This window comes from Tursiops truncatus, chromosome 7 (assembly GCF_011762595.2).
Source record: "Tursiops truncatus isolate mTurTru1 chromosome 7, mTurTru1.mat.Y, whole genome shotgun sequence".
NCBI classification, from domain to species: Eukaryota; Metazoa; Chordata; class Mammalia; order Artiodactyla; family Delphinidae; genus Tursiops; species Tursiops truncatus.
The window spans coordinates 15072769-15092665 of record NC_047040.1 but is presented as its reverse complement, the minus strand read 5'-3'; the positions used below and the strand labels follow the sequence as shown (position 1 = coordinate 15092665).

Here is a 19897-nt window from a genome sequence, read left to right as displayed (position 1 = left end):
TATGAACCCAGTTAATAGTTGTTAACTCACTTAGACAAACAGATGATTATGAAAAAGTTGGTGATACAGCTAAATTTCTCAGAAGTATGTGTGTCTTTTCTTCTCCAATACAGAAAACAAACCTCATAGCAAACCAGTGCCCTCAGATATTGCAGTAATCATGTACACAAGTGGATCCACAGGACTTCCAAAGGGGGTCATGATCTCCCATAGTAACCTTATTGCTGGTATAACTGGGATGGCGGAAAGGATTCCAGACCTGGGGTATGTCATAGTAAATAAATTTGGGGTAGTCCAGTATTTATGTCTGTACATTAACGTTTGTGTCATTTATTACTACGCGGTTAAATTAGTCCTTCAGAGTCTGTTTACAGTAGGTATTTCTTCAAGAAAAGGACACTAAAATTACAAAATAGTTATAGTTGGGCTTTTTTTTTTTTTTTTTGGCGGTACGCGGGCCTCTCACTGTTGTGGCCTCTCCCGTTGCGGAGCACAGGCTCCGGACGCGCAGGCTCAGCAGCCATGGCTCACGGGCCCAGCCGCCTGGCGGCATGTGGGATCTTCCCGGACCGGGTCACGAACCCGTGTCCCCTGCATCGGCAGGCGGACTCTCAACCACTGCGCCACCAGGGAAGCCCTAGTTGGGGGTTTTAAAGTATAGTTGATAGACATCATTGTTAATATTTACTTGTTACTTTAAAAGTGCAAACTTTAACTGACTTAAACGTCTTAAATTATTTTAATCAGTTGGTGTTGTTACCTTCATAGTCATTTTTATACCTAAATATTATACTTCAAGTGAACAAATAATATATCCAATAAATGCTTATTGAGCTTCTCTATTCAGTCTCTGATTTTTCTTTTTAAGACACATTCCGGTAGTACTGGGGGAGAGTGGGTATACTGGGATGGGAAAGAGACCAATGGAGGAAACCAGACGGGAGCGAATTTTAGGGGTGGTAAAGCTAGCATTCCCAGAGATGGAATCAATATTGTGATGAGTGATCTAGTGCAGTGGTTGGATGCACAGAAATTATACACACACATGTTACTGTGGAATTGAATTTGGGGATGGAGAGAGAAATTTTTCTTGTGTGTGCATAACTTTTAGGAAAAAAAAGTAAGAGCAACTAATTCCTTCTGGGAATGGGAGCAGTTCTTGAAATATATGGATATGTATACATATACATTTTATTACGTAAGGTATAATTTAACTCTCAGAACATGAATCTCATCCTGAGATTCCTGGCAGAAGGTTGTGGATCCTATTTGAACTCTCCTGTTTGATAGCCCATTAGCTTTAAAGACCATTTCCTCCTTGGGGGAATTTCTTCTGTCCTTCCAAAGAACCCTCATTTTCTTTTTCCCCCCTCCAAGCCCATATTTCTTCTGTCCTGGTGCCTTGCTTCTGCAGCACGCACAGTTAGTGAGTGCCTTCCAGGAGGACCTGGAAACAGGAGCCACTTCCTCAGAGTGTCTGCCTCCTCAGCTTTAGGTTGAGCTGTACTACAGTTCTTTTCCCTGACACCCTCAGTGCCTGTCTCTGTCTGTCTGTCTCTCTCTTCTCACACACACACGCACACACACACACACATGCACGCACGCACGTGCATGCACTCACAAAGAGCCCAGATTGAGCCCCGAGGGTAAAGCTCGCTCCCGTTTTCACAGAAACAGCACCTGACTGTCGCTTCCTGTATCTCCCTTTTCTTTTAGGGAGAAGGATGTTTACATCGGGTATCTGCCTCTGGCCCATGTTTTAGAATTAAGTGCTGAGCTTGTTTGTCTTTCTCATGGATGCTGCATTGGCTACTCTTCACCACAGACTTTAGCAGATCAGGTAAATTAAATTCTGTGATTTGAGATACTAAAAAATCATAATTATCTTTAACACAATTTTCATTCAGTATGACAGTATATTGTAAGGCTGAGAGTTAATCATTCTAAAGGAACTTGCCCTTTAAGTGCTACGTAGAATATGAGTGAATTAAAATGATGAATTTGTAATGTGTTTTTTAAGAGTTTTATTGAATTTTTAAAATAAAGATCACTTTATATAGATAACTTTTTCTCTCTGTAGTCTTCAAAAATAAAAAAAGGAAGTAAAGGCGATACATCCATATTGAAACCAACACTGATGGCAGCTGTCCCGGTAAGAATTGACCATTAATCAATATTGCCTGCTATAAAAGCATCTACAGAAAGTAAATGCTAGTGGAAAAGATGCTGTTGACATGGTAGTTTATGTAGGATTTATTCCTTATTCATTATCTATGTTACCTTGAGCTCTACAGTATTTATTTGATCTTGTTTTATCTTTTTTTTCTTGCTTATTAAACAATCAACTTAGTTTCAGCTTCGATATGATATTATCAGTGCCTTTCCCTAAATAGCTTCTTGCTCAAATCATTTTTGTGATATCTGTTTGCTATTGGTAGAAACCTGAAGCCCAGCAGGAGATAGGAGAAAAGGTTTGAGATCACCTCCTTCTAAGCAAATCATATCTGCCGAGTCCTTGGGGAAAGTCTGGCCTAGACATCAAAAAAAAAGGGACAGAGAAGTTGGTGCAACTTTGAATTACCCTAGCAGCACTGTGCATCTTAATTTAATACCAGGCATAGGGAGGGGCCTGGGAATAAGATCAGTAGAAATGGGATAGCAATGATTTTCTGCTCCCTTAATGTAAATTTTACGAGGCTCTCTGATTTTGTTTCAAAGTGTTGGGAATTATAATTGGATACTGAGTGTTCACATTCAAGCATAATTGCTTAGTTATTCCAAAGTCAAATATAAATGACCAGTAATTTTGGAGTTTCATTAGGTATGTAGTTCCCTTAGTACTATCTTTCTTTAAAGTTTTGGTTCACATAAATATTAAATATAATTTAAAATTGTAGAGAGAAACTCTTTCAAGTCATTAAAGTATATGTCGTAGGAATAGACATAGTAAGCAAAACACAGTGCAGACAAGGAAATTTTTCATGGATGCAGCATTAAAAGTCAAACAACCAACCAAAATAACCCCATGGTCTTGTTGTGAGCAAAGAATGTAGTACTTTATATCTTTATAAGATAGAATGGTTTTTAAAATTCTCTTAATTTTATATAGTTGTTCATTTATTTAGTGAGTTTAGTTTTTAGTTCAGAATAAATAAGAGCAAAGCAGTATAAAGAATCAATAATGGCATATTACTGCCCTAAGGTTTTTAATATCTCCCTGCCCCGCCCTTTTTTACTACTCATGAGCATCTATTAAAAATTACAGAAATCTCATTTTTAAACAAATTGTGGCTCTATTTTAAAAGTTTATTCTTGACAGAATGTATCTTTTAAAATGCCTCTATTGATGGAAATAGTAATCTGATGTTAAGATTTTAAATAAGGTAGCTGATAGCATTATTGACTGTATTAACTCATTTTTATACATCTAGGAAATCATGGATCGGATCTACAAAAATGTCATGAATAAAGTGAATGGAATGAGTAATTTTCAACGCACACTGTTTATTCTCGCCTATAATTACAAAATGGAACAGATTTCAAAAGGGCATGGTACTCCGCTGTGTGATAGGTAAGTAAAGGCTCTCCCTCTCCTTGATAACTTGATCATTTTATTCACATTAATAGCCCAATTAATTGAGATAGTTATAAGAAAAATTATCTTAAAAAGTCAAAGGGACTCTAAAAAAAATCCATCTTGCATAAGAATATGAACAATTAAAAAAGATTGCAAGGTTATTTGAAAAAAATTTTCACTAAAAATTTTACTGTGTTAAATGTGTGCTTATGTCTTCTGTGGACACTTAATATGATTTTAATTATTTTGAGAAGTTTCTCTTTGCTTTTATATTTATTTCAATATGAATATAAAATGGCAACCAAATATGATTAAATGTTTTGTGTTTAAAGTGTTAAATGAGTTTTACCACACACTTGTCATCCCCCCCCCCCCCCCCCCGCCATGGCACTAATAGAATAAGTAGATTTAACTGTAAAATAGTTTAGAAGTTAGAAAATAAAAGTATGACATTCAAATTATTTTTATGGGAACGTTAATGTAGTTTTCACATGTGTTTCACATTATTTAAAACTTTATAATTTTTTTCCTGCCTTTTACTCATATCTCCAGTGAGATACAGAATTGCTTTGTAAAGCCTATTTACATATATATATATATATATATATATATATATATATATATATATAAATGATTGCCTCTTGATCTTTTTTCAAAGTTATTAAAATACAAAACAAAACCCTTCCCCCTTTTTCATGTAGGTGGTAAGCAATCTTTTTAATTAGTGTGTTTTCAGAAACATATCAATTAGATGTTTGAATTGTTTTCTTTTTTAATTTACCAGATACTTCAACTTGAATTAGTGAAATTTTAAAGAGTTAAATTGCTGTATACAAATACATATACATCTTTAATGAAGTAAGCGAAAGCAAAAAAATAATTTACTTTTCATACTAAATTTTATGAAGATACAATAGGATTATTCAGTATTAATATAATATGTATTATATAATGATATAAAACTAATTGCTCTGGCCATAAGCAAGGGTTTTCCATTACTATATAAAATTAAACCTGACAATTTTGAATTCAACTATTACTAGAGAAAAATCACATGTTCTTGGTTGAATAAACTTGGTTGAATAAACATTTAGATTTAAGTAGTGGGTCAAGAGAGTCTCTTAAATTGGCTTTGTGGCCTTGGATAAGATACTTAATCTCAACATCTCACATAGGTGTACCTCGTTTTATTGCACTTCGCTTTATTGCGTTTCACAGATACTGTGTTTTTTACAAGTGGAAGGTTTGTGGCAACCCTGTATTGTCAGATGGTTAGCATTTGTTAACATAAAGTGTTTTTTAATTAAGGTACGTACATTGCTTTTTAGACGTAATGCTGTTGTACTCTTAATAGACTATAGTATAGTATAAACATAATTTTTGTATGCAACGGGAGACCAAAAAATTCATGTGACTTGCTTTATTGCAATATTCACTCTATTGCGGTGCTCTGGAACTGCACTCTAAATATCTTCACTGTGTGCCTGTGTATCAGAATTGGAAGATTAGGCTAAATGATTTGGAAAATCCCATTCGGCTTTAAAATTCTGTGATTATCTGATTGATTTTTCTTTTTTTTTTAAGCTTTATTTTCTGGAAAGTTCGAAGCTTGCTAGGTGGAAATATTCGGCTTCTCTTGTGTGGGGGTGCTCCACTTTCTGCAACCACACAGAGATTCATGAACATCTGTTTTTGCTGTCCTGTCGGTCAGGGATATGGACTCACTGAATCTTGTGGGGCTGGAACAATTACAGAAGGTTAGTGTTATCTACAAAGTGGTGTGTCCAACAGAGGCTGGGGTGCAACTCCAGGCACTTTTTAGTATGGGTTGTTTTTTGCAGATATATAGAAGAGCAGTTAAAATATTTGCGTAAATCCCAAGTAGTGTGATTATTGATATGTTTTTAGAATGTATTAGGTGTATCTCATTGTCAATAATTCATCTAGAGGAGTTTTCGAATTAAGACTATGGAAAAGACTATGATAGTATTAAAAACTACTTAGCTGGACTTCCCTGCTGGCGCAGTGGTTGAGAGTCCGCCTGCCGATGCAGGGGACACGGGTTCGTGCCCCGGTCCGGGAAGATCCCACATGCCGTGGAGCGGTTAGGCCCGTGAGCCCTGGCCGCTGAGCCTGCGCGTCCGGAGCCTGTGCTCTGCAACGGGAGAGGCCACAACAGTCAGAGGTCCGCGTACCGCAAAAAAAACCAACCAAACAAACAAACAAAAAACAAACTACTTAGCTTTCTAGAAAAGAAGTTTTTGTCACAAGCATTGGCTGTATTGTGTACATTTATCATCTTATATCAGTTTTTAAATTTCTTTTTATGTAGAAAAATTAGTGTGTATTTTCTAGTTGTTTAGGTATGTTTATTAAGGCTCAAATTCAGAAATGTTTATTGGGGTGGGTGGTCTGTGTTAAGTGCAACGAGAAACTAGATTCCGGTCTAGAGAATCTATTTTCCGGAGTTTATCATGGTGACGGGGTTGAGGGGGCAGTCCATTACCTGAGTGGTTCCCAGATGACTCCCCTAGTGCCTTATATGCCCTTTTATGGAAGAAAGGTGCTTTGTTCTCCAGTCCTAGATAAAACTATGCTCCTCCTTTGTATTTTCTAGATACTGATAGACACTAAACCTCTTAACTTTTCATTTTCCCCTATTTACCTTGAGCGCTTTTGTGCACCATTCTTATGTCAGGTTTATCCTGCATTACTTCTGTATTTTCCAGTTTTCAGTTACGTTCTCTATATTTTATATATTTTGGGAAGCTGCTTCTAAGTCTTGTTTTGCACAAAATAGACAAGCAATCTTAAAAACATGCATATACGGTCCCTGAAGAGCCTTAATTGCTTCCATTTTTAAGGTTTCCATTGGATGTGTGATTAATCAGTTACGGTTTATAAGTCTGTAAAGTATTAAATATCAGCCTTTCATTTCTGATATTTGAATGCTCTTTGAAAAGGAAACATAATGCAGTAGTAGTTCATAATAGTGGTGGGTTCTTTCCCAGATCCTTGAAAGTTAACAATCTTAATCTCCAGTGTGATCTCTGAACTCTTACTATATGAATTTATGAAAAAATAGGGTGTGATAGTATAAGCTGATGTGAGGGAAGCTTCAGAGATCTCAGTTTGAAATAGTGGTACATGGGAGAAGATTGGAGAGGTTATTTGTACTGCAGATCTGTTAAGTCTAGTAAGAAAGTAGAATAGGTGTAAACCATTGTGTTCCTTTATCCTTTAAGATAGAGAAGACAAACTCATGAACCAGGCAGCTACTTAAATGAGTGAAGTGGGCCCTGGTGTAAGAAAATGTGATGGTAAGGGATCTGGGGAAACTGGAGCAGGCCTGCACCATCTGATAGGGGCTACAGTTGTTGCTGTGCTGGAAATGTGGGCCCATTGTTCTCGGAGATTCCATACTCCTTTGTAAAATGTCTTGATTTTTAAATGTCTATAACCAATTCAGATTAAAAAAAACAAACCAAAACATTTCAGTGTGGGCTACACAGCTTGCTTCACCAATATGCTACTTCTGCATTTAAGGGTTCTCTGGGGATATCTAAGGTTTGGGATAAATCACTGGTTTTTTGTAGTTTAAAAAAATGAAGCAATTTATTAACTACTATAATCAAATACTTCTTTTCATTTGCATTTTAGTGTGGGACTACAATACTGGCAGAGTGGGAGCGCCATTAGTTTGCTGTGAAATCAAATTAAAGAACTGGGAGGAAGGTAATAACCTCTTTTAACCACAGAGCATTCATTTGTATAATATTAAACTTTAGAATTGTGCTTCATTTCCTTCCTTACTTTAGAGTGTAAAATCACCCACAAGTGCTCACGTTTGTCCTTTATAATAGAAATATTTTATCTAGAGCTATATGAACGCATTTATTTTGCTTCTTTCAAAGATGACTTCAAAGAATTATAATTGTTTTTATTTGCTTACGTTAGTACATAAATGCAAATAAGAATTATGGGAAGAACTTGAGAAATGTGCTAAATAAATACTGCCCATAAGTTACAAATGAACATATTTTGTAGAAACAAAATCATATAATTCATTCTATGAAACTGAAGATTTTTACCTGTTTTTTCTTTTTTCTTTCCCTTCTCCGAGGGCTTCAACCCAAAATTATCAGAAGGAAATTTTTACTATAATTACATGAAAATGTATTGCTCATGCCATTTAAATACTAGTCACTTCTTAAAAATTTTTTATGACCCTATTAGCATGTACATGTTATCTGTGATTTGTCTGGGTGCACTTTTCTTTTATGCAAAGAGAGTCTAAGGCTTGGGTGTCATTTGTCAGCTCTCTTTTAGCAGAACTAGTGAAAATGTTTAATAAGCTTAAACATGGAACCCTTCTGAAATTATCTGTAAGGAATAAATCTTCTAAATATATAGTAATTTGATTTTATACGGAGATTTATTCTCAAACTGCACAATTTAACACTTTTATCAGTTACTAGTATGATATTTAAGAATCTCTACAGAATCCTTAAAGGAATTGACCAGTGTCGTCCATATGTAATTATTTTATACAGTAGATGTTGGATTTTTGAGTTTAATTTTTTTCTTGGAATAGTGGTTTGAAAGCAGAAGTGCTTAGGGTTAAGCAGCTGAAAATTTGCAACTAGTTTTATGTTGATGAATTTTGTTCGTAGTGCCTGCCTTATTTCCTTTGGGAAACGCTGATGGGATCAAAATCAGATGTCCCTATTTAGAAACTAATAGTTTCAAGTATTCACACGATGCACGCAGGGATAAAAATGTTGAATTAACTCTAAATTATTCTATGTTTGTTAGGTGGATACTTTAATACTGACAAACCACATCCTAGGGGTGAAATTATTATTGGTGGCCAAAATGTGACAATGGGATACTACAAAAATGAAGCAAAAACAAAAGCTGATTTTTTTGAAGATGAAAATGGACAGAGGTGGCTCTGTACTGGAGATATTGGAGAGTTTGACCCTGATGGTTGTTTGAAGATTATTGGTAAGCGAAGTAATACTTTTTTTCTTTAAGTGGATGTTTCCAAAATAGCTTTTCAAAAGAGAGACTATATATTTAGAGAAGCTGTTTAATAGTGTAAGAATTCATCTTTATGTAGTGTTGGTATGGTCTCTGCATTATCCCTGGAATATAAAAATGTACAATAGGGACTGTGTGGAATTTATAAGGCTTGACATATTATGAGGTCTCAAGATCTGTTCAACAGCAGTGGTATTTTTTTTTTTTTCCTGCGGTACGCGGGCCTCTCACTGCTGTGGCCTCTCCCGTTGCGGAGCACAGGCTCCGGACGCACAGGCTCAGCGGCCATGGCTCACGGGCCTAGCCGCTCCGCGGCATGTGGGATCTTCCCGGACCGGGGCACGAACCCGTGTCCCCTGCATCGGCAGGCGGACTCTCAACCACTGCGCCACCAGGGAAGCCCAGCAGTGGTATTTTTAACTACTACTAGATAATCCTTAAAGAGTCCAGTTCTTAATAGGGAATATTCATTTTTGTGAATTCTTTGCTATCTCGAGGTTATTAGGGCTCTTTTCCTGTCAGAACCATGTCCTTCCCTTGCCTGTGAGAGCTAAGGAAGGCCTGGCAGCTCAGTACTAGGGCCTGTGGGTGAGAAATACCTTCCCTGCTTCTCCTCTTAGGTTCTTTCTCTCAGTTAATGGCACTTCTATCCCAGTCGTGCCATCTAGACACTGGCAGGAGATGAGAACCTCTTCAGTCAGCTCCCCATATCTAATCCATATCCCACTGCTTTACCTTATGACATCTGCCTCAAGATCATTCTTTCCTGTCTGTCCCTCTTTCTGTGATCGTAGGTCAGGCCTGCACTTTCTGTCACCCTATTGCAAGAAATTCCTTTCTGTTGCTGTGCTTACCCCCGCTGAATGCACCCTCTCGCTGCCGCCGCGTGATTACTAAACCCCCGTCTCACTGGCTGCTTTCCCGCTGAAGACCTTTCCTCCTCCTATAGCTGCAGTAATTCAAGCTGGCACGGCTCTCTTCTTTGCCAGTGTTCTTCCACTTGGCCACTGCTCAGTCTTCCCTCAAGACTCAGCTCAGGCCTCACTTGTGGGAATTCTTTGAAAATCAGCAGGTTGGAGAGTCCTAACACCTAGTACTACTGTATCGTATTAAAGTGATACGTTTTGTCGCCCTGCTTCTCTTCAGTTAGAATGTGAGCTTTCAGATGGCATTGAGTATATTCTTGACCTTCCTGGTATTAATGTATACCAGGAACAGAACCTGTTCAGCAGAACATGCCTGAAGCCCTGATGATGGGGTCCCTTAATCAGAATCTAGTTCTTTAAAAGAATATATTTAGTCGTACAAAAATAAGGGCCTAATTTTATGTGTTTTTAATTTTAGCATAACTACTATAGTGAACTTAATTGATAGCAAATTACTTAGGGAATGGCCAATATTTCTATGCATTAAAGGTATAATAATATTGTCCTCCAATGTGCCCCTCTCCCGGCCTTGTTTTTGCGCAGATCGTAAAAAGGACCTTGTAAAACTGCAGGCAGGAGAATATGTTTCTCTTGGGAAAGTGGAGGCAGCTTTGAAGAATCTCTCACTAATAGATAACATTTGTGCATATGCAAACAGGTAAGAAAGTAGAATTTATGCTACTTTTACTTAAAACATTTGGTGTGCTGTTGGCATTTCCTTTCTATGCCGGCCTTCTTTGTAACGTGATACCAAGAACTCTTCCTTCTTATCCATTGTCTCTGGGAACGGCCTGTTCTCATTACGGCCATTAGCGATTCTTCCCTTGCGATGCTCCTCTCCTTATCTTCTGTCCCTGTTTTCTGTTTTACATCTCAGTGCGGTGTTCTGTGTGACAGGAAGGGGAAGGAAATAAAATCCTCCTCCCTGCTGCCTTGCTACCTGTCGCCCTGCACAGGGAAGCTTCCCACAGCCAGTCCAGAGGAGAGGCGAGTAAAGAAGGAAGTTGGGGGTGGGGTCAGAGAGCAGTGCTCTGCTCCGTTCTTACTACCCCCTGTCAGTTTGAGCCTGCTTGGGACCCTAGCCAGGTGTGGGCTTCCGTTCCCCCTTAAGCCATGTTAAGCTGTGGCTTCATACATAGCATCTTGAGCCCACGATGATATAGAGGCAGCTGGGAAGGAGAGTTTAAAGTTAAAATCCCAGAAATGCACTCTTGGGAAATGTGTTGGAATTTCAGATTGGCACCCTGATTACATTTTTTCATAACAGTATTGCATGTGGCAATCATTCTCCAGGGTTAATGATCGGATATTTTCTGGCCAGCCTGGGACCCTTACTGCAGCAGTTGACATAATGCTTATTATGAAAAGATAAAATCTGGTGTTAGGAGAACCAATTTAGAAATAGGCTTTGAGGTACAGCCCACTTTAAAGATTTACTACATTGGTTTATAAATGATTCTGCCCTTTGTTAGTCATGAAGTGTTTTCTTTAGTGATGCTACAGTTCTGGATTTTCATATGTGATATTAACCAGAACCGACCTTCTCCTGATGCCGCTGCCATTTCTTCAGGTCGCTGCCTTCAGCGGGCATACTCCAGAGTTCCTCTAGAACACACATTCCCACGATAACAAAGGAAGAAATATGTATAATCACATTACTTTGATTTGTTGCCAAATTTTTTTAGAAACAGTTTCATATCTACATTAGCTTTCAGTGTTGTTTAATCTGTTGATGTGAATTACTGATTTTTTAAGGATGAATTTTCTGATTTTGTAATTTTCTTTTAAAAAAGCATAATTCATAGCAGTTATACACATAGTTGAAATTTATCACGAAATGTCAGGTTCAGGTTTCTTTAGCAGTGAATTCTGCCAGAGCACCGCAGCGCGTTACGAATCAGACAGCAAGCGTGGTGGTACCAGGTACGCCCTCACGCGTGTCGCTTGGGATGGTGAAGAGCTGATCGCTAAATGTCAGCGTAGCCAGTTAACCGCAGTTAACGCGGTGTACGCCATGTGGTGCCTTAACCAAGTTGCCCTTTATTTCAGTTATCATTCTTACGTCATTGGATTTGTTGTGCCGAATCAAAAGGAGCTAACGGAACTAGCACGAAAGAGGGGACTTCGAGGGACCTGGGAGGAGCTGTGTAACAGCTGCGAAATGGAGAATGAGGTGCTCAAAGTGCTCTCTGAAGCTGCTGTTTCAGGTGAGAGAGTGTTCAGCTGATTCTGAGAACTGAGATGGGAAGAGGCTACTTAAGCTTGCTTATCCTGTTTTTGCTACAAGGGCTTAGGTTACATTTCCTGCTTAGAAACCAATCATATTTTCCCACCATTAGTAGGGAGAAGAACGTACTTATCAGTCCCCCACTATAGCCCCTTTAGGGACACACAAATCATCCACGCCCACCACTGATGGACGTGTCTCAGAATGTCCTCTTCTCAGCAGCTTCTGTTTTCTGGGTTGGCCCTTTCTCCACTCTTCTCAGCTGTTTCCAAGGCCCTGCTTAGCTTCCTGGACACCCCAGCCCGGAGTGAACCGTCCAGGACTCTTTGCTACACTGTTAGTGTGCTGGTAGTTGGTTGAACTCATGTGTCCTCCACCCCTTGTGCATGTGTGTGTGCGTGTGTGTGTGTGTGTGTGTGTGTGTGTGTGTGTGTGTTGAGGGGTGAGTGCAGAGAGACTTCGTTTAATGTTGTTGGTTTCATAAAAACAGCTGTACCTTCTGAGTCATGGGTAATACAAGTATGCATTTTTATTCTCCTTAGATATGTTATTCAAGATTATGAAAAATGTAAATTGCATTTATAGTTAATCAGACGAAATCATTTTGACCCTTTATTTCAACAGTAATTGTGTTTTGTAGTATGTCAGCTTGAAAATAGTTTCCAACTTTTTCTAGGTAACTTGAAATCCTTGGTCTGATGCTAAATTGAGTTAATTAATGGATATGAAATTAGAAAGCTACATAATTTCTAAGTAAGGTAGAATACTGAAACAATAATTAAGCATAATTTAAAACGTATATGCCTTCTTGCTTTAGTTTTAAATTTTATGTATATGTTAACAGCTCTGAGATATAATTCACATACCAAACAACTTGCCCATTTAGTATATACAATTGCATAGTTTTTTAGTATATCCACAGAGCTGTACAATTACCATAATCAGTTTCAGAACACTGTCATCACCTCAGAAAGAAATATTGTGTCTGTTAGCAGCCACTCCCCACCATACCTCGAACCTCCTAGTCCTTGGGGACCACTAATCTTTCTGTTTCTATAGATTTGCCTGTTCTGAAGATTTTGTATAAGTAGAACCGTATAATATATAGGGTTTTGTGACTGGTTTCTTTGACTCGGCATGTAGTGTTCATCCATGTTTTCTTGTCGTAGCATGTATCCACACTTCATTCCCTTTTATTGCCAAGTAATATTTGGTTATCCATTCATCAGTTGACACCTGGGTGGTTTCCAGTTTTGGCTGTTAATGAGTAATGTTGCTGTGAACGTTTGTACGCAAGCTTTTGCGTGGATATGCTTATTTATTTCTGTTGTTAGATAACTAGGAGGAGAATTGCTGGGCCTCCGCTAACTTTATGTTGAACCTTTTGAGGAGCTGCCAGGCTATTTTCCAGAACATATTTTTCTAAATATTTTCCAGACAGTTTTTAAAAATGGTGGCACCATTTTACATTCCCACGAACGTTGTACGAGGCTCCAGTTTCCCCACATCCTTCCCGGCGCTCATTATTGTTCATCCTTTCAATTTTAGCCATCCTGGTTCGTGTGAAGTGGCCTCTCATTGCGGCTCTGATTTGTATTTCAGATGGTGGTTTATGATGTTGAGCATATTTTCATGTACTTAATGGCCATTGTGTGTCTTCTCTGGAGAAATGGCTGTTCAGATTCTTTGCCCATTTTTTAAGTGAGGTTGTCTTTTTATTATTGAGTTGTATGAGTCTTTATATATTCTAGATGCAAATCCATTATCAGATATATTTTCTCGCATCTTGTGGGTTGTGTTTTTACTTTTCTTGATGGTATCCTTTGAAACACAACAGTTTTAATTTTTTTTTTTAAATGTTGAGCCTTCTTTTAATTTATTTTTATTTTTGGCTGTGTTGGGTCTTCGTTTCTGTGCGAGGGCTTTCTCTAGTTGTGGCAAGCGGGGGCCACTCTTCATCGCAGTGCGCTGGCCTCTCACTGTCGTGGCCTCTTCTTGCGGAACACAGGCTTCCGACGCGCAGGCTCAGTCGTTGTGGCTCACGGGCCTAGTCGCTCCGCGGCATGTGGAATCCTCCCAGACCAGGGCTCGAACCCATGTCCTCTGCATTGGCAGGCAGACTCTCAACCACTGCACCACCAGGGAAGCCCAGTTTTAATTTTTATAAGATACAGTTTATTTGTTTCTTTTGTTGCTTGTGCTTTTGGTATCACATCTGAGAAACCGTTGCCTAATCCAAGTTACAAAGAAATAGCGCTTTGTTTCATTCTAAGAGCTTTATAGTTTTAGCCCTTATATTTGGGTCCTTAATCCATTTTGGGTTAATTTTTATATATGATGTAAAGAAGGGACCCAACTTCATTTTTAAGCAAAATCTATATTAGGTTTACACCAGAGAAACAGAATCAGTAAGTTAAATATATTAAGAAACTTATTGTAGGGAATTGGTTTACATGATTATTGGGGGCTGGCTAGACAAACCTGGAAATCTGTAGGGCAGACAGTTAAAAAAAAAAAAAAAAAAGGTGGATTGGAACTCCTAGGCACAAGCCAAAGCCCCTGTCCACAGGCAGAATTGCTTCTTGTTTGGGGGTGCCTCAGCTCTGCTCTCAAGGCCTTTCAACTGACTTAGTCATATCTACAAAACCACTTTCAAAGCAACACCTAGATTAGTGTTTAACTGAATAACTGGGAACTCTAGCCTAGCCCAGATGATGCATAAAACTGTCACAGCCCACCCTTTGTCAGCTTGGCACCCAGATACATTTCCTTACACCATAGTTAATTTCCAAGTAAAGACAGTAACACCTCACATTATACACCTGTTCTGTGTGCAACTGAAGATACATTAACCTTTTCCCCAGAAGTGGATGAAGACCCCTTGACTGATTTTTTTCTTACTCTTCTCCTTTGATATCCTGTAACTTAAATACTGTGATATAAAGTGAACTTATTAATATATTGTGATAAGAGAATAGGAGGGAAGAAAAAAATATTTGCTTAACATATATACAAGCATATTCACAACAAAATAGGGAAGAAATACTCATAATTATACTTAGAGTCCCCATTTCTTCACCTGGTCATTTGGTTGTAGCTCTGTTCATTTTTCTAAAACCTGGTCTAGATGATATCACTGTACTTAACTAACGTCATGTTGAGTCAGGTCGTAGAGTGCGGTGCCGACTGAGCTGAACGTGGGCTTCCAGTGCTTGCCTGTGAGTCTCCCCACATCTCCGTAGTGTCAGACTCCTGTCCCTTAAGAACTGTGTCCCTGCCTTACTGCTTTTTCTCATAGTGGTTTTTCCTCTTAGAAACCACTCCTGACATATTTTTCATCTTTGAAGAATAAAACTTTGTTATTTCTGTTTCTTTTTACAGGTTAGAGTTAATATATCATTTTTGTCCCCAAGGCACTTATACCTTTTAATTCAGTTCTTTTAAGGTATATACATTATTATGGCTAGGTGTTTACCTGTTTCCCGGTAGTATACCAGTTGAGAGCAGAAACTATTCATTTTTGTATTTTAAAAGAATGTTTAGTAAAGCACTTTATACAGTATTTTTTTCCCTGGTAAATATTTGTTAAATGAATGCTGGAAAAGTAAATCAGTCTTTTTAAGGAAAGGTGTTTCTTCAAAACTACATCTCTTTTCCCTGTCTTCCCCCCCCCGCTCCCCACCGCCCCCTTTCAGTTTTCCACTGTTGAGGACCTACTTGGTATCAAGCAGTGTGGGAGAAGCACAGTAGTGAGGAGACATTCTTCCTCAGAGCTCATGGCGAATATCGTGGCTCAGTGACAAGATTCTGTTTAAACTTTATTATTTCTTAGTTTCTAAAGTGATTTTTAAAAATAAATTCAAAGAAAACAAATAGGTGTAACGTAAAAAGTGACATTTCCTTTTCCTTAATCCTGGATCCTAGCCCCCTAGAAGTATGCGGTTTATTTTGGTGTGTACCCTTGTCGTACACATCTAGTTGCATATAAGTTTATCTAGTGTTAAAAACAAAACAAAACTTCTTTTAAACCTAACAGTATATTGCAGGTATCTTTATATACCCATACCAGATAGATCTAACTCAATTTTAGTGACTGAGTGTTGTACGTTTTATGCCTGTATCATAATTTATCCAACTCCTTCTATTGATGGACATGTAGATTTTCTCAGCAGTATTTTGCTATTGTAATTCTCATACATAATCTGTTTCTTCTTGTATTTCTGAGGGATAGATTGTTTAGAAGTGAGATTTATGAGCTGTTGGCTTTGCATTTTGATGAGTGCTCAAAGACTGAGGAAGTTAAATTATTTGCCAAGAATTTTAATTGTATATTTTTCATGACCTTGCATTTACATTTCTTTTCACCGTCTCAGCAAGTCTGGAAAAGTTTGAAATTCCAGTAAAAATTCGTTTGAGCCCTGAACCGTGGACCCCTGAAACTGGTCTGGTGACAGATGCCTTCAAGCTGAAACGCAAAGAGCTTAAAACACATTACCAGGCGGACATTGAGCGAATGTATGGAAGAAAATAATTATTCTCTTTCAGCATCAGTTTGCTGCAGGGAGCTCAGATCAAATAGGAAAATACTTGAAATGCATGTCTCAAACTGTGAGGCAGACTCCATTCCTCATATTAAACCTAAACTGTTATTTCTCATGACGTCACCATTTTTAACTAACAGGATTAGTAAAATATTAAGACAGCAAACTTGTGTCTGTCTCTTCTTTCTTCCCCTCCTCCAAGTTACTTTACCACCTAGGACTGCACTTGTCAGCATGAGGACTTTTTTGAATCATCTTGGGGGAACAGTGATTTTAAAACCTCAAGTTTTTAAACATGATTTGTATGTTCTGTATAGTGTTCAGTTTGTAACTTTTTAAAGTTTGGATGTATAGAGGGATAAATAGGAAATACAAGAATTGGTTATTTGGGGGGCTTTTTTACTTACAGTATTTAAACATGCAAGGGTATGGATGTGAAATTATGTAAATTTAATTCAAATGCTTATGAATCAAATCATTGTTGAACAAAAGATTTGTTGCTGTGTAATTATTGTCTTGTATGCATTTGAGAGAAATAAATATACCCATACTTATGTTTTAAGAAATTGAGACCTTGTGAATATATGCCTGACAGTGTCTTCTTTATATATTTATTTTTTCTTAGAAAAGAAATTAAGTTTGGTTGGTCCTGCATGAAACAAAATAGCAATAGAGGGTTATGGTTTCATAGTAAAGAAGAAAACACAGCAAGGGTAGCACCAGTGGATCATTAATCTCTGGTAGTTTACCATCAGAATATCAGAGTCTTCTAGTCAGCTGTGGAAACTAGGAAACTAAAGTTTTAGAATTGGGCACAATTTGAAAAGTTAAGGTAGAATTAAAAAAAAAAAGATGGAACGTTATTCTTTATTTCATTGACTACATGTACATTGAGTTGTCTGTGTTTATGACATATTAGTCACGGATAATTATTCTATCCCACTCTACTTTTAGTCTAGCTGTTTAGTGATATATCTCATTTCCAAATTAGGATTATTTTCTTGGATAGTTTGCACTGGGTGTGTGTGTCAGCCACTGTCAGTGTCTGTTGGCACCTTATTGAAAAAGCACCTTATCTTTTCTACCATAACCTTTCTACACTAGAAAATGAAATAATTGAGAATGCTTCTAGTAATAGCATTCTTGCTATGATACATGAGCATTTAACTTTATAATGAGGTGAGTTAAGATTTAATTTGCAGGTTTTTAATGTCAGTGTGGAAATTATTTGTGATTCTAAAAATACTGTATTATATATAGTACGTCTTTTCATATGTATTGCTTGTCTGTTGTTTGGCTATTATTAAGAGTGATGTTGCACCAATTAAGATGTGTTTAGACTAGGATGTAAAAAAATCATAGGTACCATGCTTTCCATGTCATATTAGTTATTTTCTTGATTCTCAGTTACTGTAGGCACCAAGAAGGCAAAACAAAACAAAAATACACATATGTGAAAAGGTATGAATGTAGATCTGCGTAGGATAGTGGGAGTGTTGAGGACCTGTAACCCTGTAGTTTTTGGCCATATCATGAACACTTCGTATTTGGAGATATTGTAATATGGTGTTTTTTGTTTTAAACTTTTCTTGTATTCATGTATATATTTGTATTATGTTTTGAATGCTTTTCTTGTCATAGTTTAAGTTTTCACAGAGTTTTGAAAAACTGCCAAGAAGAAGTAAAAATAGGGAAAAATTAAATGGAGCCTCTCTAAAATGTTGTGATCTAAACATTAAAGTTAGCTTGGGTGGACAGAATTTGTTTCTGATGCTTTATCTTTAGAATTATTACTTGCTTTCAAATGACTTTTGGAAAGTATTTAGAAAAAACCATTCAGCGCTTCAAAGGAGAGATATCAGTATAACTGTGACTTGAAATAGTGGCATATGAATATGTAGCTTATCACTGATTCAGAATAAAAGTTGTTTCTTTTCAGAAACATCTAATAAGACTGGCTTAATCTGTACATAGTCCCATTTTTCTCTCTCTCTTTTTTTTTTATAATTCCTTTCATTCCTAAAATACCAGATGCCAGGTGTCAGATGCCACAGCAGAATATGAAATTAAATAAGTAGAATCCCCTTTCCAATTACTTTCTAATCCAAACCATCTTTAGTGACTTGAAAAATAGTACGTTTTAATGTTATCCTTTCAAAAAAGAAAAAGTTGGTTGATTTGGGGGGGGGGAAAACACCCAACAACTGTAATTTGATTATAAGAAAAATACTGGTTTAACCAGAAGATACTTGGAGGGAAACTTTCAGGAATTTCACAGTAAATGGCTAAGTCTAATTAATATACACGTCTGAAAAGAGACTATAGATTCTAAAAGGATGTCTTCTGAGAACTGTTGTTTGCCAGAAGTAAGCTACATGAAGAGTTCTTGAATCTCTCCTGTAAGTCTAGCAGTTTACATCAGGTAGATTGGTGGCCACCTCTGTCCTGTCGTTCCCCCCGATGCCACCCCGCCCCACATCCCCACTCCCCCTGCTGGTATTTCTTAGCTTAAACTTCATTAGAAAGTTCTTACTGACAACAGAACAAAACTGTAAGCGTTAGCTACTTTTTAATACTACTTTGTTTTTAAGTAATGGATTTGATATCTATGATCTCTAAAGTTTCTGATATTAAAACTCAGTATTTTGTTTTTCCAAAGAAAGAAAAGTTCTCTCCATAAAAGTCAAACTTGATTTGACATTCCTGAAATACTCATTGAAAAGGAGTTAGGAGAATTGTCTTTCTCGGCCTAGCAATCCACTTGAAGGGAGACTTTACTGGAGCTCTGTTTGAACGTGCAGGCTCAGCGGCCACGGCTCACAGGCCCAGCTGCTCCGCGGCATGTGGGATCTTCCCGGACCGGGGCACGAACCCGCGTCCCCCGCATCGGCAGGTGGACTCTCAACCACTGCGCCACCAGGGAAGCCCGAGAAGCTCTGTTCTTGATGTGCCTGCTTTGCTAGCATTCTGTCCTCACTTGCCCTGAGCCCCCTGAGTCCCTCCCTCCCTTGGGCTTTGAGGGCACAGGAGCCACACTGTCCGCCAAGTCAGTGGTGATAAGAGGTTTTCTGCGCGTAGAACATTCACATAGCTTGAAGGCTTGCATAGAGATGATAAATCAGAATTTGGCATTAAAATTTGTGGGGCAAAGGCAAGGTGGCAGCAAAGAAACATCCAAATTTCGTGCCTGCACGGAGTCCTGGCGTCACGGGAGGAAGCTTCCTGTCTCTGAAACCGACCCCTCCCTGCCTTCAGCTGCTGTTCATGTTGGTTTCTGACAAGACCGGGTGTATGTACCTTTATACTAACGTGAACTTCTATAAACGTAGGTCTTTGTGTGTAGTCTTGTAACTGTAACAAAACATATGGCAGCTTCAGTGTTTGGTCTGAATCAGTTTAAAAAGATTATTGTGCCTCATTTCTGTCATTAGCGTTGCTCAGATTATTAAACATAGGTAGCTTAGTATTTCTGCCATATCAAATACACCTGTAATTTTAGGATGAGGTAGGTAGGTCTCTGTTGTCATGGAAAGATTCTTCGGACATATCCGTGTAAAAACAGCAGGCTGTGTACCTGTGTTGC

The 19897-nt window shown here is 38.0% G+C and overlaps 1 protein-coding gene across 2 annotated transcripts in view; it reads left to right on the top strand.

Annotated features, from left to right (window-relative positions):
* Positions 1-19897, top strand: part of ACSL3 (acyl-CoA synthetase long chain family member 3) — an 85358-nt gene that overhangs the window by 64156 nt on the left and 1305 nt on the right. Inside the window, exons 6-15 of one of the 2 annotated variants that reach the window (XM_019923491.3) lie at positions 114-264; positions 1717-1840; positions 2081-2152; positions 3432-3571; positions 5162-5334; positions 7238-7312; positions 8393-8584; positions 10090-10204; positions 11596-11753; positions 16147-18258. In XM_019923491.3, coding sequence (XP_019779050.2) covers positions 114-264; positions 1717-1840; positions 2081-2152; positions 3432-3571; positions 5162-5334; positions 7238-7312; positions 8393-8584; positions 10090-10204; positions 11596-11753; positions 16147-16304 — 1358 coding nt within the window. In that variant the 3' untranslated portion in view covers positions 16305-18258. Of the gene's footprint in view, positions 1-113; positions 265-1716; positions 1841-2080; positions 2153-3431; positions 3572-5161; positions 5335-7237; positions 7313-8392; positions 8585-10089; positions 10205-11595; positions 11754-16146; positions 18259-19897 lie in introns of those variants that run through there. The other variant, XM_019923494.3, reaches the window with a different exon arrangement.